A 25,891-nucleotide genomic window follows, 5' to 3' on the forward strand; every position below is an offset into this window, starting at 1 on the left:
GCAACATCTATGAAATCACCACAGAGACCACAATAAGTAACATAACAAAAGCATAACACACACAAAAAAAAAGTATAATTTTAGTTAAAAACACGAAAAAAATTATCTTCCAGCTTGTCCTGCCATTAACTGATTGCAAATGCTTCCACAAAAGTCTGATATAACATGCACTGGTGACTCAAAAATTAAAATAATAGGAAGTTATAGTATCATACTGAAAGGCACAAAGCATTGAAGCTTGTCTCCAGAAGGCACTACTAGATTAGATATAGATTAGATATATCACATGACAGACAGCATTAAGTGCTGAAGTTCCAGAGAAATATGGTACTGAGTTGAAAGTAAAATGGGGGCTCACTTGTTCTATGAAGTCAATATAATGGAGAGCTCCATGCTTGAACTGGGTACCACCACCAGGGAATGTGAGGTACTCGCCACTAACTTTCACCCAATTTTGATGCCCCTTGATCTTTACTAACTTGGTGTGTGGAACATTAGAGTACCAGATCTGCAGATACACAACAAAGACCCTTTTAGCAAAAGAGCAAAACGAAAAAAGTAATTTGCACAAAGATGGCTACTTAAATTCTACCTTTTCCCTGCTTTTGGGCCACTCCACTGGTCGCTTATATCCTTCAGGGAGAGGAACAAGACAAGTGGGGGGATCAGCAGGACAATGCCTCTCTCGATGCTGAAAATGCTTAGTACTCCTTAGATGATGGATTGCATCCCAGTTATCAAGGCAAGGAATATAATCTGGCCCAGCGGTAGTATTGCAGACTTTCCATGCAAACTCCTGTTGGTTTGAAGATTTTTGAGCTTCCTTTTCATTATTTGACTCAGCAGCCTGAGTCGAGAAAGAACCATTCTGGATGGCAGACTCGTTAAGAAGATCTGACTGAGCCCCAGAAGGAAAAACCTCTTGGGAACCCTGTTCCTTTGCGTCAGTGTCCTTCTTGCTACTATCATCAGATCCATTTTCCTGATCTTGCTCAACTTTCTCCTCTATCCCCCCTTCCTCTTTCTTTTCCTCCTGTAATTCACTAGAGCCTTCTTTCTTTTCCTCCTGTAATTCACTAGAGCCTTCTTCTTTCTTTTCACTAGAATCATTCCCATCACCTTCCGTCTTTGTATCTTCAGGTCCATCTTCTTTCTTGGACTCCGGGTTTTCTTCTTTCACTTCCTCATTTGACTCACTCTTATTAGTGTCATCTGGCTTGCTTTCCTCGCTCTCACTTGGCTTTTCATCTCGCTTATCCTCAGATGGCGTCTCATTTTGGTTCTCATTGCTCCTTCCCTCCTCAGACGGACTAACCTTAGTGTCTCCTTTAGTTGCATCCTCAGGCAAATCACCAGGATTATCCTCAAACTGCTGAGTGGGAGGGCTCTCGTTGATGTCTTTTGCTACATCCGGTTTCACCTCAGTCACTACATCCGGTTTCACCTCAGTTTTTTGTTTTTCCTGGGGTAAATCTATGTCTTGTGGAGGTGAATCAGATGATGACGATGTCATCATCCATACCCCAACTAAGCAAAGAGCTACAAAGACTACCACAGTCACCGTGGAACAGTAATTTGACGATTTCTTCCCATCAACCCTCGTATATCTCCCTAGCGCCATCCCTTAATTATTTTTTCAGCCAAATTCGTGTTAATCCTGTTTCAATAATAACAAATCATCTTAAATTTATTATTCCAAATCCATACAAGCTGCACAACAGGTACTTATCATCTTCACTACTCCATACTACTTTCAAATATTACAAAAACCCGATTAGATACCGAGATCACACTATCTTTATGTTGAACTCTTCCTTTTGCCTCAATACCTGTTTAGATCTTCAACAATCCGACATGGGTATGGACACTTCGACACTTAATTTTGGACCAAAATTAAGAAATTTTTCCTAAAATAACAGAGTCGGACACCTAGACACGTATAACATACCCATGTCCGACATGGATACCCGAGTCTAATTAACATAGTAATACTATAAAGAATTTCAAACCATATCAACTAGAAGCATCAATTAACCATTACATAATCACCCTACTAATATAAGTATATAGTAAAACACTAGGAACTGACTTCTTAAACATGAAGTTTTAACCAACCCAATCACTACTCTTTATTATTATACTATTCACTAAATAATTCAAGCTACATAGATCTACTCAAAATCACTCAATTATCACATTATTCACAAAGATAATCAGCAAGTAAAACACCTCAAAAATTAAGTATGAGTAACCCAATAACTAGCAAAAAAAATCAACCACTAACATTCGAAATTCCCAAACAAAATTCAAAGTAAACAAAAACAGATAAACCCAGAACCCAGATCTTCAAGTTCATACGAAATCATACACTAATACATAACTTAATTTTGCAAAAAAACAGAAGATCTAAGAAAAGGATGATGTACCTTGATTGGATCTGGGAGAAAAATAAAAAACTATAGATTATAGTTCATACTATATTTCTCTCTCTAGTTGAGGAGAGAGAAAATAGAAGCTACTAGTAAGTGACAGAATGCTACACAGCAGTGGTGATAATATAGAGAAGGTTTCTGGGTATTATTTTAATGGGGTTTCTTGCTATTTTGGCTTTATAGAGTAGCTTAATTGTATTTTTATTTGTAGATTGTAAATTAATTCAAAGACTTTAATTTTCTGGGAAAAGAGTTGAATTAATTAGAAAGCGAGAAGAAATTTACAGTTTAAGGAATTGGGTTTTTAATGGTGGAATTGAGAGTGGAAAAAATGGGGGTTAATAATTAATAAGGTGCCGTAAATTTGCAAAAAGAATGAGTAGATGAAAAGTAAAAGTTGAGGATTTTTCTGTGAATAAATAATTGGAGATGGATTTTAGGGGAAAATCTAAGAGATGTGAATGTGATATTGGGGAACCTTGAATTTAGCTGGGTGAGTAAATTTCGATTTTTATTTTTTACCAGCTGTATTTGGATTTTGGCCAACGTTAATTGGAATGCATCTATGCCAACTTGAGGACTTTTAAGAATTTAAGTTAAAATGTCGGCTATTGCAGCTTCACCTAAGGGCTTAATTTTCTGAATTTGTATTCAGTTTGATTCAATTCAGTTCAGTTTATTCAATTGCAATTAGTACCCTTCATTCGGTTCGATTACAATCAGTTCAGCTTGGCTCCAAACATCATTTCTATTAGTTATAATTTAATTCAGTTCAGTTCGGTTGCAACCAGTTCATTTCAATTCTGTTTGGTTGCACTCGGTTCAGTTAAGTTGTTTTATGTCGAAGAGAGCGGACCTCAGTGGGAAAAAGTTGAAGGATTTTATTCATGGATGATAATCAATTTAAATATACCTTGAAATTAGGAATAATTAAATTAGGTTAGGTTTAATAAGTTCGATAGTAATAAAATCGGGCGAAGAGGATGCAATTGAGTTTCATTGAGATATCCCAAAAATCACTTGCTAGTAGCCTAGTAGGGTATGTTTAGTGGTAAACCATGAAAAATCGCCTTTTTTTGACAACGGACGAAACAAATAAAAATAATTAGAGAACGTATTGTGTCGGACTCGTCCGACACAACACTCTCATCGGACGAGCAACAACGCAACGCGCGCGACTTATTAAAGACCGAAAAAATAAAAAAAAAAACAAAAAAAACAAGAAAAACACTTTCATCCCCTTCATCCGCTTCATCCGCCATTGTTCAAGAACAAAAACATATCCAACACTTCTACTTTCTCACTACAAATCTAGTTCCACTACTGAAATCTAGTTCGTTACAAATTGAACAAGAATGTCAGCCGAAGATTCGAATTCACAAATCGCAAGTTCGTTACAAATTGATCTGGGCAATGAGAATACTCAAAGAGATCTCACATTACAAATTGAACTAAACAATGAAAACCGTAACACAGATATCACATCAGAAAAAAAAAAAGAAATTACATGAAGAATCAGCTGGAATACAAGACAAAGTAACAGGTGTATGTCTAAATTTAATTTTCAATTGCATTTACTCATTTTCAGTTATAATTTTGATTGTATCAGTTAGTATGCATAAAATTACCTTTTACATTGCAACAAAAGTCTATTTTTCACTCATTAACTTCTTTTTCAGTTAGACTTAATTAGTTTTCAGTTAGACTTATTAAGTGTTCAGTTAGAGTACTTTAGTTTTCAGTTAATATAGTTTTCAGTTAGACTTAATTAGTTTTCAGTTGGACTTATTACCTCTTCAGTTAAACTTATTTACGCTTCAGTTAGACTTATATACTCTTCCGTTAGACTTATTTACTCTTCAGTTAGACTGATTCAGATAGACTTATTAAGTGTTCAGTTAGAGTAATTTAGTTTTCAGTTAGACTTATTTACTCTTCAGTTAGACTGATTCAGTTAGACTTATTAAGTGTTCAGTTAGAGTAACTTAGTTTTCAGTTAGACTTATTAACTCTTCAGTTAGACTTATTTACATTTCAGTTAGACTGATTCAGTTAGACTAATTTAGTTTTCAGTTAGACTTAGTTAGTTTTCAGTTAGACTTATTAACTCTTCAGTTAGACTTATTTTCTTTTCAGTTAGCTTATTTGCTCTTCAGTTAGACTGATTCATAGACTGATTCATTTAGACTAATTTAGTTTTCAGTTAGACTTTTTTTGTTTCAGTTAGACTTTTTAACTCTTCAGTTAGACTTATTTAGTTTTCAGTTAGACTTATTTGCTCTTCAGTTAGACATATTCAGTTACACTAATTTAGTTTTCATTAGACTGATTCAGTTTTCAGTTAGACTTATTTAGTTTTCAGTTAGACTTATTTTCTTTTCAGTTGGTCCTTAATTTATTTCATTTAGTATAATATCTTTCATTGGTACTATTACAATCATTCTCTGCTACACTTGTTTAGTTTTCAGTTAGTGCTTTTGTTCTTTAAGTTAGTGTCCTAATTTTTTGACAATGAACTCAACAGCTGAACATGAATATCTCAAGTACATCAATGACGAAAATATCAGTAGCAGTTTAATAGGGAGACATGTTACAGATCACAAAGATGGTTACAACCTTGTATCAAGCACACTCAAGAGCATTAGGATTTAGTATTAGGAAACAAACTCTAAGGAGGAGGAGAATTGATAATTCAATATACGAATTCTACTTGGTTTGCTCAAAGGAAGGAGGCTCAAAATCAACAAACAAAATAACAGAACCAAAAGAAAAAGACACACAACAAGAAAAACCTGTTCAGATACCAGATGTTGAGCAGCCAACCAACAAAAGAAAGGAAAGAGTAGTCAATGAAACAAGAACAGCATGCAAAGCCATGGTCAGATTTAAGCAAGAAAAACCTGGTGAAGACTTTGTTGTAGTAGCTCATGAGTTGCAGCACAACCATGAGTTGGTAATACAACAAGAAATACATCATCTGAAATCAGAAAGGAAGATAACTGAACAAAAAGGACAACTAATACAAACAATGGTTGAATCTGGCATAAAGCCAATGCATGCATACAACTTTTTGTGTCATGAGGCTGGATCAGAAGAAGTAGTGGGCCACACAAAAAGGGACCATCTAAACTATATCACACAGTACAGAACAAGATTGGTTGAAGGAAAGGATATGCAGAGTGTGTTGGACTTACTTCAGCAAAGAGCGGATGATGATCCTGCATTCTTCTACAGGCTGAAATTTGGGGAACATAACAACATCGTCAGCTACTTTTGGCGAGATTCAATGATGTTGGAGGACTTCAAAGCATATGGAGATGTTATGATATTTGACACAACATATAGGACAAACAAATATGGACTGATATGTGCACCATTTGTTGGCATAAATTGCCATTGGAAAACAACAATGTTTGCATGTGCTTTCATAACTAATGAAAAGGAAGAGAGCTTTGAATGGCTACTAGAAACATTCAAGAGAGCAATGTGCCAACAAGAGCCAAAGACAATTTTCACTGATCAAGATAAGGCAATGGGCAATGCAATTGAAAAGGTATTTTTCAGTTAGAATTATTTAGTTTTCAGTTAGAATTATTTAGTCTTCAGTTTAGTTAATTATTTATAATTCAGTTAGACCTTTTAGTTTTCATTTAGACTCATTAATTTTTCAGATAGCCTTATTTACTTTTTAGTTACACTAATTTACTTCTCAGTTAGACTAATTTACTTTTCAGTTAGACTCATTGAGTTTTCAGTTAGACGTATTTAGTTTTAAGTTAGACTCATTGAGTTTTCAGTTAGACTTATTTAGTTTTCAGTTAGACTAATTTAGTTGTCAGTTAGACTCATTGAGTTTTAGTTAGACTCATTTAGTTGTCAGTTAGACTCATTTAGTTGTCAGTTAGACTCATTGAGTTTTCAGTTAGACTCATTTATTTCCACTATTTCAGTTAGACTTCTTTCTTTTTCAGTTAGACGTCTTGATTATTCAGGTAGACTTAGTTAATTTTCAGTTAGACTTATTTAGTTGTCAGTTACACTTATTTACTTTTCAGTTAGACAAATTTACTTTTCAGTTAGACTTATTTAGTTTTCAGTTAGACTTATTTAGTTTTCAGTTAGACTCATTTAGTTTTATTTGGGCTTCATATTACTTCTTTTTGTCTAATGAAATTTTCAGTTAGCATTTACACTGTTTTCAGTTAGACTTCTTAATTTTTCAGTTGGTCTTCATATTATTTCTTTACCTTTTTAATTAGATTCACAAGCATTCAAATGAAAGTGATTTCTAGCATAATATGTACTATCTTAAATCAGGTTTTCCCAAATACAAGACATAGGCTTTGCCTTTGGCATATAGAGAAGAACTTTGTAAGCCACTTCGGATCCCTCAAGACCAATGAAGACTTCAAGAACATGTTCAAGAACTGTTTGATGGGGTGTCAAAATGAATCAGGCTTTGAAGAATTGTGGGCGAAAATGATGGAATTGTATGGACACGAGAAAAAAGAATGGTTCGAGCAAGTATATGATCAGAGACACAAGTGGTGCACCGCATTAAACAGGGATATGTTTTCAGCTGGAATCTTATCATCACAAAGAAGTGAAGTCACAAATAAGGCAATATCATTCAATGCAAAAGCAACAACAAACCTGTTTGAATTCTATCATATATTTGAGCAAACAGTGAAAAGATGGAGAAGCAATGAAACTAGTGACAACTTCCGGAACAGAACTGAACGTCCCAAAGCCGTCAAATCCAAATCAAAGCTTCTGAAACATGCAGCTGATGTATACACACTAGCACTATATAATGACTTTGAAACAGAGTATGAGTGGGCAATGGCATCTTTTTACGAGCATTTGCAAAGAAAACTCACAGCTGAAGTTGTTTGAAGTCTCACCAGAAGAAGATTTCAGCAATTCACATACAGTAGCATACGATGAGGCACAACAGAATTAGTGTGCTCATGTCAATGCTTCACAGAGACGGGGATGCTTTGCTTTCACATAATAAGGGTCATGCACATGTTCAGCATATTTCAAATACCACAAAATATATCCTTAAGAGATGGACAAGACTTGCAAAGTCAGCAGTATGGGAGAATGTTCAAGGTTAGTGAAATAAATCAATATGACTAACTGACAAATGAAAGCAACTAACTGAAAAACTGAAGACTCCAACTGAAACAATTAACTGATCACCTGAAAGATTTAATTAGTGAACTGAAAAAAAAAGGCTCCAGCTGAAACATTACTATAACTAACTGATAAATTAATGTTACTACCAGAACATTAATTGGGGGTTTTCTTTGTGTGTGGGAGGGGAATATTAGTAGTGGGGGGTTTTGGGGGTGTGGGGTTTAACACTTAACTAACTGAAACAATTAACACACCACCTGAAAGAATTTCTAAAGCTATCTGAAAATTTTAGTTAGTCAAATGAACTAATTGACTAAGAAACATTTATTAAAGCAGACAAGGACCAAAGCCAAAATGCACAGTTGTGGACACCATGGAGACATGCAATAACCAAGAATTTCTACAACCTAGTGTCAATATGTCAATCAAATGAGGATGCAAGAACATTATGTGACAAGTCGTTGAAGGAATTATACAAATCAGTGAAAGAAGTTTTCAAGACTGATCAACAAAACAACAAGAAATCGAAGATGAAGAACTACGAAGACAAACAGTTGAAAATCCTGAGTGATAAAGACAAAAGGAAGACCACCAAAGGGAAACAAGAGAGTAAAAGGACATTTTGAGAAGCGTAAAATGAAGACAAAGGCACCGAACAATATGGAACAAAAACCCCAAATGTACCTCAAGTTGAATAGTGTTCAAATAATATTAGTTTTCAATTGTATTCCACTCAGTAATTGTATTGAAATTTACACTTGTTTATTCCTAAGCTACTCGAAATTCATAATATTAGTATTTATTGATCCTTCAGTTAGACTTGTTTATTTTTCAGCTAGTCTTTCTAGTGCTTCACTTAGACGTGTTTACTTTTAAGTTATATTAATTTAGTTTCAGTTAGACTTGTATATTTTTCAGCTAGTGTTAATTCTGCTTCAGTTAGACTAATTTATTTCTCAGCTTATCTCTTATATACTGCTTCAGTTAGACTTGTGTCTTTTTCAGCTAGTCTTAAATGCTTCAGTTAGACGTATTTATTTTTCAGCTTGTATTAATTGTACTTCAATTAGACTTGTTTAATTTCTGCTTCAGTTAGACTTATTTGATTTTCAGCCTCTATTAATTACGCTTCAGTTAGACTTGTGTAGTTTTCAGCTAGTTTAAATTTCCTTCAGTCAGACTTATTTATTTTTCAGCAGTAGTATTAATTGTGCTTCAGCTAGACTTCTTTATTTTTCAGCTAGTTTTTATAGAGCTTCAGTTAGACTTGTTTATTTTTTCAGTTAGACTTAAAACTCTTCAGTTAGACTTGTTGTTTTTCAGCTACTATTTACAGTGTATAAGTTAGACTTAAAATTTATATTTACAAATATATGTCATACACTTATTATTATGAGTTAGATTTTTCATTTTTCAGTTGGTATTTGTATTTTTCCAATTAATTTTCAAACAACTTCATTTTTACACAAATGTATTCCATTCAAAGTAAGTGTAAATGTACAATTCATTAAAGAACACAGATATAAAATGTAAAATGAGTTCTGTGCTATTTGTACTGTACATTGCAAAATTCAATGGTTTCTATTTCTACTGTACATTATAATAATAATAAAAAAAAGTTTGGCACCTAAAATAATGAAATTTCAACAGTTGCTCTATTTTCACTTTGTCTCCAAAATTATTATTCAACACATCTTCTACTTTCGCCTCATGATCCCTCCTTCGCCGTAAAATGTGTGCTTCTTTTCTATTCGTCTTCTTTGATCGATTAAATGCTAATTTATCTAGGACAGCCTCTTTATCCTTCCTTATCTTCTGTCTTGCCATCAGTTCAGGTTTCTTTGCAGACCAAACATAACAGTCATGCTTCACTTTCTCTCTCAGTTTGTTTAAAGGATGGTCCACAAGACGAAGAGCAAGCCTACACAGCTCAAGGTTTTTGGTGGCTGCCTAAAAAATAAAAAAAATCAAAACTATTAAAAAAGGTTCAAAAATGTAACAATTACAAAATAAAACTAACTGAAAATAAACAACAACATCAACTAGTCTTTATAGTGCTTCATTGTTTTTCAGGTAGTCCTTATAATGCTTTCAGCTAGTAATGATTGTGTTTCAGTTAGACTTGTTTTTTTCAGCTAGTATTTATTATGTTTCAGTTAGACTTGTTTATTTCTAAGCTAGTCTTTACAGTGCTTCAGTTAGACTTCATTATTTCTCAGCTAGTCTTTATAGTGCTTCAGTTAGACATCTTTGTTTTTCAGCTAGTCTTTCAAGTCCTTCACAACTGCTATCATACCTTTTTCTATTAAAAAACTTTCAAAAACAGAAATGTAACAAGCAAAATAAAGTAATCATACCCTTTTCAGGTCAACAAGTGCAGCATGGTTAGTTATGACCGTCATACAGCTCCATGGTTTTGATTGCATAGACACCACAATCAAAATTGTTTGTCCTTGCTTCTCCAAGGGAAGTAAAGAGTTGATGTTTGCCAATGTGGAGAGACGATAACGATCAAATCACGACATCTCATAGTCTCTTGCATAAAAGAAAATCAAAGCACGACATTGCATTTGAAGATCAAAAAAAAAAACAACAATTAAAAAACAAGTAATAAATGGAACAAAAAAAAATACAAATGCTCATAAAAAGGTACTTACAAAGTATGTAAGACCGTTAAATTCCTCATGCTTATATCTATCAATGTCCTTCATGTCTGTACGATTGTCAATATTTTCAATCCTTTTTGCTTTCTTGTTCAGCACCAAGACAGTATAATGATCATCCTTGTGAACAGGAACAAAAATCTGGAAGATAAACATAAGATGCAAAAGCAATAAGTCTACCTGACAGAGAACAAAAAACAAAATGAAATACTAAAAACACTAGCTGAACTAAACATACACTATGAAAACATAAACTGACTAACTGACAAGTAACATACACTAACTGAAAGAGAAAATTACACTAACTGAACAAATAAAAAAATAGTTAACAATAATACAACTAACCAGTTCAGCTTCTCGAATATCATTGCGTGGAAATGATTTCACCCATGAAGAAATAGCTTCCTTACATTTCTTGTAGAATAAATCATCATCTTTTGTAATAAGCTTTTTCTTGTTTTCTTCCCATTCCTTAAACTTCTGATCATACTGCCTAGTGCCCTCCAGGTTCTTCAAAATAATCTCATTTTCAGCAATCTCACTCTCAAACTGAACCTTTTTTACCTTTCAGCACACAACCAATTGATATAGTTCTACAACAAAAGAAAATAGATATATGACAAACTGAAACATTAAGTTTAGTTTTCAGTTAGACTTTTTAAAATGTCAGTTAGATTTATTTACTTTTCAGTTAGACTTATTTAGTTTTCAGTTAGACTCATTAAGTTTTCAGTTAGACTCATTAAGTTTCAGTTAGACTCATTAATTCTCAGTGAGACTCATTAAGTTTTCAGTGAGACTTATTTACTACTCAGTTAGACAAATTTATTTTCAGTTAGACTCATTTAGTTTTCAGTTAGACTTATTAAGTTTTCAGTAAGACTCATTAAGTTTTCAGTTAGACTCATTAAGTTTTCAGTTAGACTCATTAAGTTTTCAGTTAGACTCATTAAGCTTTCAGTTAGACTTATTTACTTCTCAGTTAGAGTAATTTACTTTTAAGTTAGACTCATTTAGTTTTCAGTTAGACTTCTTTATTTTTCAGTTACACTTATTTATTATTCAGCTAGACTTATTAAGTTTTTCAGTTACACTTATTTACTTTTTATTAGACTGAAAACATAATATGACCAACTGAAAAACATAACATGACAAACTGAAAACAGAAGATGACAACTGACAAAATAATATGACCAAATGAAAACAAACATATAAAACTAAGCAATAACAACACTTACAAAAGGCATAATATTAAACCAAAATCTCCTTGTTGCAGAAGGTGATTCTTCTCTTCTTGCCTATTGAACATGAAGGCGCATCCGTCAATAACTCCACTTGTCAGCCAACCTTGACGAGGCATGCTAATTAAGTCGAATTTGTACAGCTGAACCGCATAGTTGCTATAGGATTATCAAAATCCACAATGAGATCACTTGTAAGTTCACTTTGCATAATGTCATTTTTCATCTTCACTTCCTCAGAATCTGTATCCAATGACATATATGCAACATCTTCATACTCATTGTAAAATAGATAATCAACCAGCAACCTCTGGTCAGGAGACAGATCACTCAAATATCTATTATAATGCTGCAAACTTCGACATAATTATGCCATGGTTGTTGACAGGAACAGCATGCAAACACAGGCGTAGAAGATGAAACAACACCAGCTTCATTCTCATCCTCTTCTTTTTTAGCCTTGTCAGATGATGATTCAACTCCATGATCAGCAATCCTATCAATCAGGTCCTCCAAACCTTCATCGTCATAATCATCACCTGGTTCCTTAACTCTCACAACTTTCCCAACTTTCTCTGAAGAAGGGTCATAGTCCCACCCTTCAATAATTCAGGTGTTGAAGGGATTTCTGACTTTGATTGTTTCTGAGGTTTGTAGGATTTGTATGATGATTGATCAGAATAAGAGCCATCACCCTGCATTCAATTAAAATATAAAAAAGAGATGACAGATATACTAACTGAAAGATAAACATACACTAACTGAAATAAAACAGATACTAAATGACAAGAAACATAAACCAAATGAAAATTAAAAATTACTAACTGACAAGAATGATACACTAACTGAAACATAACATAATACTAACTGACAAAAAAAAACACTAACTGACATGAAACTTACACTAACTCAAACATAAACTGATACTAACTGACAACAAACAAACATACACTAACTGAAATAAAAGATATACTAAATGACAAGAAACATACACTAACTGAAACAGAAAAATAAACAAATTAAAACAGAAACTAAAACTATACTTACTCGAGGATATTTTACATTTACTGGAGTGATGATTGGAATTGAACTTCCAACACCCTCACCACTCTCTGACTGTATGGAAGATCCTCAACAACAGGACTAGGAGTTAATAGTTGGAATGAAGGGGCATCGAAATCAGCAATGTTTTTCCTTTTAGCAGAAGAATCAACTCTCCAAGACTTTCTGCTATATACATTCTACAGCTTCAACAACAGGAGGAGAGGAGGAGGAGGAGTTGGAGTACGAAGATCAACAATATCAATACCAGCAGCGGTGCGAGTAGGGACGTGTGTAGAAATTTTACACTTATCCTTATCCTTAGCCCCTTTGACTTGATCATCATCAGCATTCCTCCTCTTCCTATCAGCTTCCTTTGGTTGTTCTTTCTCAACATCTTAATTCAAAAACAAAAAAAAAAAAAATAAATATAAAAAGTTCCATTTGATATTTATATGATATTCAGTTGGTATTAAGACTATTTCAGTTAGAGTATCAAAATTTTCAGTTGGTCTGAATATTCTTTCAGTTTGACTTGTTTATTGTTCAGGTAGTCTTTATAGTCCTTCAGTTAGACTTGTTTATTTTTTCAGCTAGTCTTTATAATACTTCAGTTAGACTTATTTATCTTCCGTTAGACTTATTTACTCTTCAGTTACACTGATTAAGTTAGACTTATTAAGTGTTCAGATTAGAGTAATTTAGTTTTCAGTTAGACTTATTAACTTTCAGTTAGGCTTATTTACACTTCAGTTAGACTTATTTTCTCTTCAGTTAGACTTATTACTCTTCAGTTAGACTAACTTAGTTTTCAGTTAGACTTATTTAGTTTTCAGTTAGACTTATTACCTCTTCAGTTAGACGTATTTACTCTTCAGTTAGACTTATTTGCTCTTCAGTTAGACTGATTCATTAGACTAATTTAGTTTTCAGTTGATATACTTTTCAGTTAGACTTATTTAGTTTTCAGTTAGACTTATTTTCTTTTCAGTTGGTCCTTAATTTATTTCATTTAGTATAATTATTCTTTTATTTGATACTATTACAATCATTTTCAGCTACACTTTATAATACTTCATCAATTATTGTTCAAGTAATCTTTATAGTGCTTACTTCCTATTTATTTTTCAGTTCGTTTTCATATTGTTACAAACTAAAACAGTATTTCAGTTGCTATTTATAAGATATTATTTCCTTTAGAGCATCACATTTTTCAGTTGGTCTTTGAATTCTTTCAATTAGGAATAACATGAAAGAAACTTACTTCCTCCTTTCTCTCCTTCTGTATGAACCCCAGCATCCAACTCCTTATTTCCTCCTTCCTCTTTATCTCCTTGAAGACCACAATCATCATCAGCATTGCCAGTCTTCTTATTATCATCTTCCTTCGGTTCTTTCTCATTATCTTCATTCAAAAACAAAAACAATAAAAAAAATAAATAAATACACAATAACTGAAAAACACAAAATCAGAAATGAATAAATTCATTGACAAACTAAAACTATTTTTCCACCAGATTAAATAAAAACAAATACAAAAGTTTCATTTGGTATTTATATGATATTCAGCTAGTATTAATATTATTTCAGTTAGAATATCAGACTTTTCAGTTGGTCTTTTTATTCTTTCAGTTAGCTATTTAACTTTTTCATTTAAGCAAACTAAAACAATACAATAAGAAGAACTTACTTCCACCTTCCTCTCCATCTCCATGAAGACCAGCATCCTTATCTCCTACTTTGTCTTCATCTCCTTGAAGACCAGGATCACCATTATCTCCTCCTTTGTCTTCATCTCATGAAGACCAGCATCCTTATCTACTCCTTTGTCTTCATCTCCTTGAAGACCAGGATCACCATTATCATCAGCATCATCATCCTTTTCTCATTATAATTCTGGTGATCCTTATCATCACCATCATCATCATCATCATCATCATCATCTTCTTTATGCTGATCATCATCAGCATTCATCTTCTTCTCATCCTCCTCTCCTTCTTTTTCATCATCTTCATTCAAAACATAAAAAAACAACTAAATACACATAAACTGAAACAATGTTTCCAACAGATGAAAAAAAAAAATGAAAATAAAATAAAACTGAAAAAAATTCATTTAGTATTCATCTCATTTTCAGCTGGTGCTCATATTATTTCAGTTAGACTGTCAAAGTTTTCAGTTGGTCATTTTATTCTTTCAGTTAGAGTATCAAAGTTAGCTATTTCACTTCTTCAGTTAAACATTTCTTTCACTCTAAAATTTTTATTCCAACCAGATTACAAAACTACAACATGAAAATAATATAATGAAAGGAACTTACTTCCTTCTTTCAAATCAACTCCATGAACACCAGAATCCAAATCAGGAACATTTTCAATTCTTCCAAACTCCAATTCAACAGGCCGCTTCACCAATAGTGAAATTGTAGGATCAACTTTGTTTGCACTGTCTTTCGCTTCCAAATGACGCTTGCATATGTCGTCAATTTGACTCAGAAAATCTGGGTTAAATACTTCACTATCATCCAGAGAAATACTGTCTTGAGACAGCTTCTCGCCTTCCTCCCGAATATTCTGGGCAATCTCCAAATTCACTTGACAGAATGCAAGCGCATTCCTCTTCAACTTGTGCATGTTCTTCACATATTCCTTCAATTAAAAGAGCAAAATAGAATAAACAAACAAATCAATATGATGATGACACAGAAACAACATAAACAGAAATATAAGGACCATCTGAAAGAATCAAACTATCAAATGAAAACTTAAATGAAATATAAATAAACTTATTTAGTTTTCAGTTACACTAATTTAGTTTCCAGATAGACTTATTTAGTTTTCAGTTAGACTTATTTACTTTTCAGTTAGACTTATGTACTCTTCAGTTAGACTTATGTACTCTTCAGTTAGACTTTTTTAGTTTTCAGTTAGACTTATGTACTCTTCAGTTAGACTTCTTTAATTTTCAGTTAGACTTATTTCTTCTCAGCTAGACTTATTACTTCTAAGTTAGACTTATTAAGTTTTTCAGTAGACTAATTAATTTTCAGTTAGACTTATTAACTCTTCAGTTAGACTAATATAATTTTCAGTTAGACTTGTTAACTCTTCAGTTACATAGTTTCAGTTAGACTTCTTTATTTCTAAGTTACACTTCTTTACTTTTAAGTTAGTTATTTGCTCTTCAGCTAGAACTGACATTATTTCAGTTAGAGGTCAACAGTCTTCACTTAAAGTTCAAGAGTAAAAAAAATAAAAACATAAGATAAATGAAACTCACGGAACATCAGAGCATCTATTTCCTCATCAGTCATCAAAACTATGAGGAAGATCCTGATAAGCTGCCTAGTTGAAGGTGATGGACCCTCAACCACCTTAATTATAGGAGAACCAGACTTCCTACTAGCAACACTAACACTGGGAGTTTTAAACTCAACCTTCTGTTTTTCACGCTTCACCGGCAGAATAAAATCCATGTTGATCTCAAACTGCTTCACAACATTAGTCAAATCCTTCTCATCCTGCCAATAACTGATAAATGGCTTACTGACATTTGAATAATCCAGATTACGACACTTGAAGTTGTGAATAACAGCAAGAGTCAAAGCGCTGACGCATCCCCGAAGCTTGAATGATACTTTCTTCTGTCCAAGCTCAATCTTCTTAATCATAATAGACTGATGACAGTCCAAAACAGCAGCACAAAGACTTCTCAATATGTATCCACACCAGTCATAACTTGAAATTGCAGATGCATCTTCTAAACTCTTGGCACATTTCAGCACAGGCCCTAAATCAGCTACAGGACATAGAAGCTTGGACAACGAAAAGATAACAAATAACTTCTTGAAATCATCCCCGGATTCATATTTCTTAAACAAATCATCCCAATTTTTTCTACCAATATATACCTTCTTGGGATCAGAAATACCAAGAAACCTATGCCAATCCTTCCTGGCACTTCCAGCCTCTATCTGACTACCTTTCCTCCTAAAGGCGTCATCATCTATAACCTCTACTGCTCTATCTGACACAGGTAACCCCAAAACATCACTAATGGTAAACTTATTAAAAATCAGTTTACCATTCTTTGTTGAAAACATCATTCCAGATGCATTGTAATTTAACAACACCTCCAAATTCAGATTAGGACAAAACTCTTTATCCTAATATCTAACAGACTCCCAAACCCAATATCCCTAATGTCTCTTTTTTGCTCATCACTCAAATTACTAACCACTTCATTTAAATGGGAATAGTCTGACAATACTTGTAGATTAATTGACTTTATTTCTTGCTCAGTGAAATTCCTAACAAAAGTGAACAAAAATCTTTAAAACATAAAAAAAAAACATCATATAATATAAAAGGAGAATAATGAAAAAAACATACGATCTATCAAATGTGTCTTTCTGTTGATCGGGATTAGATCTTGAAAATGAAAACTTGATTGGTGATAAATCAGATTTGCCTTTCTTCTTAGACAAGGATTTATCACATCTGAAAGAAAGAAAGTTTAATCAAACAATAAAAACTGAAAAAAAACAGCATCAACTGAAAAAATACAAAGATCAACTGAAAGAATACCAACATCAACTAAAAGCAGACCACCATCAACTGAAACAATAGCCTAGATTATTTTTAAGGTAGTCTATATAGTTCTTCAGTTAGACTTCTTTGTGTTTCAGATAGTCTATATAGTGCTTCAGTTACACTTGTTTGCATTTCAGCTTATATAGATTGTGCTTCAGTTAGACTAGTTTATTTTTCAGTTACTCTTTACAGTCCTTCAAAGTAACTTCTTTATTTTTCAGCTAGTATTTGTTGTGCTTCAAGTAGCCTTGTTTATTTTTCAGCTAGTCTACATAGTGCTTCAGTTAGACTTATTTGTTTTTCAGATAGTCTATATAGTGCTTCAGTTAGACTTGTTTATTTTTCAGCTAGTCTATATAGTGCTTCAGTTAGACTTGTTAATTTTTCAGATAGTCTATATAGTGCTTCAGTTAGACTTGTTTGTTTCTCAGATAGTCTCTACAGTCATTCAAAGTAACTTCCTTATTGTGCTTCACTTAAACTTGTTGCTTTATCAGCTAGTCCTTATTATTTCATTTAGTATAATTATTCTTTCATTTCATTCTATTCCAATTACACTTAAAATTTTCATTGAAAATTTACATTACTTCAGTTAGACTTGTTTCTTTTATCAGTTAGTCAATATAGTGCTTCAGATACACTTGTTCGGTTTTCAACTAGTATATAAAGTGCTTCAGATAGACTTGTTCGGTTTTCAGCTAGTATATAAAGTGCTTCAGATAGACTTGTTCGTTTTTCAGCTAGTATATAAAGTGCTTCAGATAGACTTGTTCGTTTTTCAGCTAGTCTATATAGTGCTTCAGATAGACTTGTTTGTTTTTCAGATAGACTTATTTAGTTTTCAGTTAGGCTTATTTAGTTTTAGGTTAGACTTATTTAGATTTTAGTTAGACTTATTTAGTTTTCAGTTAGACTTATTAAGTGTTCAGTTAGAGTCATTTAGTTTTCAGTTGGACTTATTAACTCTTCAGTTAGACTAATTTACGCTTCAGTTAGACTTATTTACTCTTCGTTAGACTTATTTACTCTTCAGTTAGACTGATTCAGTTAGACTTATTAAGTGTTCAGTTAGACTTATTTACACTTCAGTTAGACTTATTTTCTCTTCAGTTAGACTTATTTACTCTTCAGTTAGACTGATTCACTTAGACTTATTTAGTTTTCAGTTAAACTTATTTAGTTTTTCAGTTAGACTTATTAACTCTTCACTTAGACTTATTTGCTCTTCAGTTAGACTTATTTGCTAAAAAAATCAACTGAAAAAATATAAGAATAAACTGAAACAATACAAGAATCAACTGAAGGAATATAAATATCAACTGAAAACAACATCAAGTAAAAGAATACAAGTAGCAACTGAAAGAATATTATAATCAACTGAAAGAATATATAAATATCAACTGAAAAACAACAACAACTGAAAACATCTGTATAAACAACAAAAACTGAAACACAAACCCTAAAACATGAAATAAATACTCTGATAAACTGAAAACATTCAAAAATAGAAAAAAAAAAATATCTAAACTACTCTAAGAACTTGAAATCTACCTTGGATCATAATCACCATCTTTCTCTTTCTTCTTCCCAGCAGTAGACACTGCCAAAATTTTTTCCTGAAGATCAAGACTCTTCACCTTCTTCGACTTCGGGCTACATTACAATTACAACAACAAAAACGCTCAAATTTTGAAAACAAAAAAAAAATTTGCAGCAAAAACAAACGAAATTATACCTAGAATCATCATTTCTAATCCTCTTCACCATATTTGCGATGCAAACGTAATGGATTACGAACAAAAAAACACGCTAAGTTTCAACAGCAGAGAAGCAGAGAAGCAGAGGAGCAGAAAAATTCTAGAAATAATCAGTAAATAATATATTCGGTTTCTTTGAAATGAAGAAGAATCAGTTTTAAAACTAGCGAGAATCAAGCAGAAATCCAAAAAACAGTTTCAAAATCGAAAAAAGATAATGACCTAATAACCGTTATATGTTTTTTCTAAAAATAAACAAAACTGCTGATCAACAAAACAAATATGAAAAAAAAAGGAAAGCCCGCGCGTTTTTGATGGCCAGGCCCATCCGACGGAAGCTATTGGGTCAGACGGTCTGACCCAATACTTTCACTTCTTTGATTATGTTTTTCTTTGTAAATTTAGATTTTATTATTTATTCGGGTTATTTAGGGTTTTGCAGGAATTAAAACGACCATCTCTCTGTGCATTCGACCCTACTTACCCTACTACATTGTTAGAAGGTTTTGCAGGAATTATTTTTGACGGGTGTGCGACAACCTATCATGGTGCAAAAATCCGGTGGGGTGGGTAGGGTAGGGTGCGAAAATCTGGTGGGGAGGGGGGGGCTGGTGAGGCGAGGTTGCGGCTGGGGGTGGGGTGGTAGGGGTTGATGGGGTGGTGGGGGTGGTGGGCTGGGGGTCGGTTGGTGGGCTTTTAGGATTAGTTAGGTCTTTAGGGTTTGATATTGTTTTTAGGGTTATTTAGGGTTTAGGGTAGTTAATTAGGATAAGGGCATAATGACTAACAGAAGTCTAACACCGTTAGTCAAAAAGGTAAATGGGTGTATTTTTTGAAAAGTGAAGGGTATATGGTGAATTTGGAAAGTTGAAAGGGTATACGGTGCAAAAAATAATTGTCAGGGGTATATGGTGAAAAAATTGATTAAACTATTATAATATATTGTCGCTGCATGTATTGCATGCATGTAAAATTAGTTCATCGACGTTACGAAATAAAACAATAAAAAAATTATCATCGCACGCATCGCGTGCTTATAAAGCTAGTACATATATATTTTATCAGTACAAGTATGATTAATTTCTTGACTGTAATTACCTATTGCAAATAGAATAAATTTATTTATATATGAAAACCCCAGTAAAACGAAACTCTAAATATTATTTGAAGTGGTTTGATGACCCGATCCGCAACCGTCGGGTCCGAAAAGCATCTAGATTCGATGATGATCAAAAATCATAATCCGCAATTCGGTCTAGTACGAAAGTACAATGGTTTGTGCGATGTCGCAATCCTAAATGGTTTTTCCAATCCGAATTCTTTTCGAATATAACTTGATACAAAAACGATCATATTTGAATTGTTCCAGTACAAATCCGATTCGATTTGTCCGTTTGCTAGGTCTAGTGAAGAAATTAATGAAGTAGTTAAGAAAAAACAGTTTAATTTTTTAGCAACCTTATTTCGTACATCTCTAATACTTGGGAAGAAACACAAGTGGTTGTATAGTACTAGATGAATCATTCTTCTTCTGCATTGTTCTCATAAGCCGAGTTGAGACATAATTTGACCCGAAATTGTCGAGACCTTTAATTTTTTCTCGTCGTTCAATACTAGGATCCTTGCTCAACAAAAATTCACCACTAGCCTAATATCCACACAACTTATCCAAACTTTTTGATTCAAAGATATGGCGAAAAAGGATCGTTTTATCTACGTATCAAGAAACATTTTTTAGTCACGCACTTTTCGTCCCATGTATAATTAATGTTTTCAGATATTTCATCTTTGTCACTTCATATTTTGTTTAGTTAAAAATTTCACCACTAATCATGGGACAATGTTGTCTCCGTTGTCACTTCTTATGGTGTCAGCTTAAAAGTAAGAATAATTTTTCGCCATATTTTTCGAATAAAAAATTCGGATAAGTTGTGTGAATATTGGGTTAATTGTGAATTTTTGGTGAGTCGAAATCCTACAATTATCACACAAAGAAAATTTAAATGGCTTGAAAATTTCACCTCAAATTAAGTCTCTACTCGACATATGAGAACAATGTGGAAAAATATACAATTACATTCAAATATAATAAAATTAAATTTAAGTATAAAAGTTATGTAATCGGTTTGGACTGAAAATAGAAACTTAAAAAACATTAGGTCAAATAACTGTATATCTTTTCGGTCTTGACAAAAAAAAGATATCAAAAAAATTGGAGATATTAGTTATCCAAAACGGTGATTAGATATAATGCTAATTTATAATTGCAAATAATAAATTATTTTCAGACCATGAAAGATAGAGTTATTAGTTTAAGCCTTGATTTCGAAAAACTTATTATCTATCCTACATTTATTAATGAAAAAGAAACAAATGTCAGATTGAAAAAAGGTATAGAGATGTGTCTTTACTCTTAAAAAACAAGTGGAGGTTGACACAATAGTTCACATTAACTATTACTTTGACTCCTTACAATTATTTTTTGCGCACAAGCAGTCCGTTCAAACCTATATAAATTTGCATACCAAGATGGAAACAAGCAATGAGATTTACAACCAGAGTTGTTGGATTGTAAACTATTAGTTGTTGGATTGCAAACTATTATAAGTATTGTTCAAACTCTTTATATGTCACAGAGATGAAATGTCTACCGACGTTGATTGTAGATGGAGCGGTAAATGCGCGACTCAAAAATGATTTTATTTACATTGATCATGGATTCAAATTTTATGTAGATAAACCAATTTTTATTTGTCATATTATTCGAATAAAAAATTGGGATAAGTTGTATGGATATCGACCTAGTGGTGAACTTTCGTTGAGCGAAAATCCTACCATTATACAAGGAAAATTTAAATGTTTCGAGGATTTCACCTCATATTAAGTCTTTACTCGGTGTATGAGAATAATGTGGAAGAATATTACAATTACATTCAAATAGAGTTAAATTAAATTTTATATAAAATTTATATAATCCACTACTAGAAAACCCTTACCTTCTGGACGCTTTATCCTCGACGCCTCGGCATAAGTGTTGAGTGGGCCAAATTAATTCCGCAGTACCTCGACGCCTAAAAACGTCGAGAATCTTGCCTACGTTTTTAAGTGTCCTCATTTCACGTGTAGGAAATTGAAGCTAGCTAATTAAATGATCCCGGCCCATCCCGCGCTTAAAATTTCAGAGCAATTTGTTATTTCACTATTTTGATAATGACATATAATTAATGTTTACATGTTTTTGTTTATTAATTCGGTTTTTAGTTTATTATGTTAGAAGTAATTTTTATATGTCTTAGATTTATTTTTCTGTTTTCGTTTATTTTATTTAGTTTGATTTATTTTTTCTAGTTTTAATTAGTTTAGTTATCTTTATATTTCACAAAAAACATGTTAAATAACTTATGAAGAATTGATTAAGTGTTTAATCAAATATTTATATTATAACTTATTTGTGATATCCGGTTAATATTATGGATGTAACAAAATTGAATATATCAAGATTCCATGATACTGTGTTAAGTTAGTGTGCAGCATCTTTCGGTTGCCTACAATCTAGGAGCCGCAAAGCACTAACCTAAGGATGCGCTTCAAAATAGAACGTTGAGGTAGTTCCTACATTTTAGGAACTACAACAACCAATCTATCTTTAAGGCGTGTGAACGTGGATAAAGTGGCTACGATTAAGGAAGCCAACCGCCAACGGAATTATCAACGGACGTATTGAAGAGAAGTGGCTGAAGCTACGTGGGTTAATGGAGAAGATCTTGAGAAGATCGTGGAGAAGAATTCAAGAAGAAAAAGATCCCTACAAATAGAGTATTTGTAATGGTCTAAAAACATACTTTCAGAATTTTATGTAATATTCTTAAAGAAACTACGTTCGGTTTTCTTCTTCTTAGAAATTGATGTATTATAGATTGGGTTGAGTGAACCTAAGTCTGTAATCATTTTGAGAGAAAAAGAGAAAGAGAAAGAGAAAAGACTTTGAGTAAAGTCAAGGGAGAAGTCAACTGTTCAGGGGGAACGGGCTGACAGGGAACCAGTTCCTAGAGGAACAGAGTTGGTTCGAGTTTAGGTTGTACAAAAGAGAGTCTTTTGGCCTAAAAGTTATTAAAGAGAATTGAGTCAAAATCCCTCGTGGTCAAGGTTTTAATTCCTATTGGGCCTAGGAAGTTTTCCTTGTAAAAATCCCGTGTTCCTAGTTCTTTCTTAATTCATGCAATTATTTCTTTTTTACTTAATCATTCTTTTATTTCCGCAAAAAGTTTGAAAATCTCTCCAACTACAATTCACCCCCCTCTTTTAGTTGCTTAAGTGTTCGTCGAAGACTAACAATTGGTATCAGAGCCTAGTAACTCCAAAATCAGTTAACACTGAGGAGCTAGTTCCTGGAAATGATGAACACATCAGGAGAAAGATTGGAAGAAGGTTACTCAACTCAGCGTCCCCTAATGTTTAAGGGCAAGTATTATCCATACTGAAGAATCATATGGAAATATTTATCAAGGCCGAAAATTATCAAGTTTGGAGAGTTATAGAGATGGTGACTTTGAAGTCACAGAGAAAAATGAAAAAGGTGAAGAAATCCCCAAGCCACTCTCCAAATATGATAAGGATGACTTCGACAAGATGGAGATGAATAACTTGGCAAAAAAGATTCTCTATTGTGGTCTTGGTCCCCATGAACACAATCGAATCATGGGATGCAAATCAGCCAAACAAATGTGGGAACTTCTTCAAGTTACTCACGAAGGAACAAACGAAGTCAAGCGATCAAAGATCCTTATGCTCATGCACAAATATGAGCTATTTCAAATGAAGCCTAAGGAGTCTGTTCAAGAGATGCTCACAAGATTCTCCAACATCATAAATGAACTTGAATCTCTGGTAAAGATCATCACTCCCGAGGAACAAGTACGAAAAGTTCTAGAAGTTTCCTCAGGATGAAAAATGGATGGCAAAGGTCACTGCCCTGCTCGAAACAAAAGATTCACCACATTCAATATCGAGCAACTTTCCGGTTCCTTGTTAACTCATGAAATCCATCTAGGAACTCATGAAGTTGACTCTAGTAGACCTAAGGCCTTGGCTCTCAAGTCCGGTGATCTAGAGGATTCAGAAACTGATGATGAAGAGGCAGCACTGATAGTGAAAAGATTCAAAAAGTTCTTCAACAAGAACTACAAAGGGAAGAACATGAAAAAGTCAGGAAAGCTAAGCTGTCACAAGTGTGGAAGTCCTGATCACTTCATAAAGGAATGCCCTCTCTGGGAAAATGAAAAGAGCAAAGGAAAATACAAGGATAAGGGAAAGGAACAACAAAAACCTTTCTCAAAAGTTGATATGAGAAGGGCCATGGTGGCTGCATGGGGAGAATACGACTCAGACGAAGAGCAGGAACAACCAGGAGAGGAGACAACTCATTTATGTCTCATGGCAAAAACAGAGAAAGAAGAAGACTTGCCAAACAAACAAGGTACGCATAAATGCTATTGAAGAAGAGATAAAAGAACTTTCAAGAATCAATTAATAAAACTGCTTTTGGAACTTAGATGACTACAAGGCATTTGGTTAAGAAAATTTAAAAAGCCTTAGAAGTCACCAAAGTCATTCAAATTGGTTTAAAACAGTTAATGCAAACATTAGGAAAGATTCTTTGAAGTCTTTGATGAAAACCGACGTATTCGAGAAGCTTTTGAAAATGCTAAAAATGAAAATTATTTCTTGAATATGGAAATGGCTGAATTGAAAGTGTTCGTTCCTGAAGGAACCAGCTCCTCTATAAATACCAGATCCGAGTTCGAAAAGTTGAAATTCGAACATGAGAAAGTTTTGAGTAAATATCTGGTACTTAAGAGAAAATGGAATCTTCAAGAACGACTCTTCCTGATCCTTAAGCTGGATACATAAAATATAAAATGAAGAAGAATGGCTAGGTTTCAATCACAAGAAGAAAAAAATAAAATATGTTGATCTTCCAAGCAGCCGAATATGTTCTTACTGTGGAACAGTGGACACTTAGTGTCTGACTGTTCCTCCAGAGAAAAACATATTGAAATAACACCCACTTAGTTAAACAAGTTTGGAAAGTCAAGAGAAATACAAGCCCGACAGAGGAACCCAAGTCAAACTGGGTTCTTACCACTGACTGATTGCTTTGATACAAGCTAAAGTGAGGGGGAACAACCTGTGGTACCTCGATAGCGGTTGTTCTAAAAACATGACAGGAGACAAAGAGAAATTTCTCTCGCTTTCAGCCTATGATGGAGGAACTGTGACCTTCGGAGACGATCTTACCGGTAACATAGTTGCAATTGGGAAGGTAGGAAAGTGTAAGTCACATTCCATAGACAATGTATTTTTGGTCGAGAGTTTAAAACATAATCTGCTTAGTATTTCTCAATTTTGCGACAAAGGGAACAGTGTAAATTTTACTGATGAACATTGTGTAGTAAGTAATGCAGGAACAGGTACCAAAATCCTAGAAGGAACAAGGAAAGGGAATACCTACGTGGTTGACCTCAACCTTGTTCCTAGGAACAATCTAACATGTTTAAGTGCCGTCGACAATGAACCACTTCTTTGGCATAAAAGATGTGGTCACGCAAGTATGGCATTACTCCAGAAGCTAAGTGGTAAGGACTTGGTGGTTGGATTACCAACTATCAAAGTCACAAACCATGAAGTTTGTGGACCCTGTGCTAAAGGTAAACAAGTTAGATTCTCGTTCAAATCTAAGAAAATGGTAAGCACACAAAGTCCCCTTGAATTGATTCATATGGACTTGTGTGGCCCTGTTCGAATCCAAAGTCGATCTGGTAAGAGATATGTGCTTGTAATAGTTGATGACTTCTCAAGATACACTTGGGTTATTTTTCTCCATAGCAAAGATGAGACATTTGATGAATTTGTTAACTTTGCTAAAAGAACTCAAAGAATAAGTGGTTTTAAAATTAAGCACTTGCGTTCTGATCATGGTAAGGAGTTTGAAAACTCCAAATTTGATGAGTTTTGCAGAAATGA

At 33.5% G+C, this 25,891-nt stretch overlaps 3 protein-coding genes and 1 long non-coding RNA gene across 5 annotated transcripts in view; all 4 read right to left on the bottom strand.

The window, feature by feature from the left end:
- LOC130591958 (uncharacterized) overlaps positions 1–14,317 on the bottom strand; it is an 18,610-nt gene extending 4,293 nt beyond the window's left edge. For both annotated transcript variants that reach the window (XR_008969947.1, XM_057395983.1), the window contains exons 1-2: positions 14,210–14,317; positions 13,784–13,924 (exon numbers count right to left, since the gene is read on the bottom strand). Coding sequence is in view for 1 of the 2 variants with exons in the window: in XM_057395983.1 (XP_057251966.1) it covers positions 13,784–13,924; positions 14,210–14,245 (177 nt within the window). In the remaining variant the exon portion in view is untranslated. The remainder of the gene's footprint in view (positions 1–13,783; positions 13,925–14,209) is intronic.
- LOC125494412 (probable methyltransferase PMT26) lies at positions 248–2,716 on the bottom strand. Its single transcript, XM_057395982.1, has 3 exons — positions 2,427–2,716; positions 593–1,657; positions 248–508 (listed from the first exon to the last, which is right to left on the bottom strand). The coding sequence occupies exons 2-3, from the start codon at positions 1,619–1,621 to the stop codon at positions 263–265; spliced, it is 1,275 nt and encodes a 424-aa protein (XP_057251965.1). The 5' UTR covers positions 1,622–1,657; positions 2,427–2,716; the 3' UTR covers positions 248–262.
- Positions 14,297–16,229, bottom strand: LOC130591960 (pheromone-processing carboxypeptidase KEX1-like). Its single transcript, XM_057395986.1, has 3 exons — positions 15,956–16,229; positions 14,840–15,167; positions 14,297–14,528 (listed from the first exon to the last, which is right to left on the bottom strand). Exons 1-3 carry the CDS (start codon positions 16,187–16,189, stop codon positions 14,338–14,340), a joined length of 753 nt encoding a protein of 250 aa, XP_057251969.1. The 5' UTR covers positions 16,190–16,229; the 3' UTR covers positions 14,297–14,337.
- Positions 16,230–16,327: 98 nt separating this feature from the next.
- Positions 16,328–18,725, bottom strand: LOC130591963 (uncharacterized). Its single transcript, XR_008969948.1, has 3 exons — positions 18,663–18,725; positions 16,911–17,018; positions 16,328–16,828 (listed from the first exon to the last, which is right to left on the bottom strand). It is a non-coding gene; the product is annotated as an uncharacterized LOC130591963 (long non-coding RNA).
- Between the last annotated feature and the right edge of the window lie 7,166 nt (positions 18,726–25,891).

The sequence above is a fragment of the Beta vulgaris genome, chromosome 6 (genome assembly GCF_026745355.1).
Source record: "Beta vulgaris subsp. vulgaris cultivar EL10 chromosome 6, EL10.2, whole genome shotgun sequence".
Lineage (NCBI taxonomy): Eukaryota > Viridiplantae > Streptophyta > Magnoliopsida > Caryophyllales > Amaranthaceae > Beta > Beta vulgaris.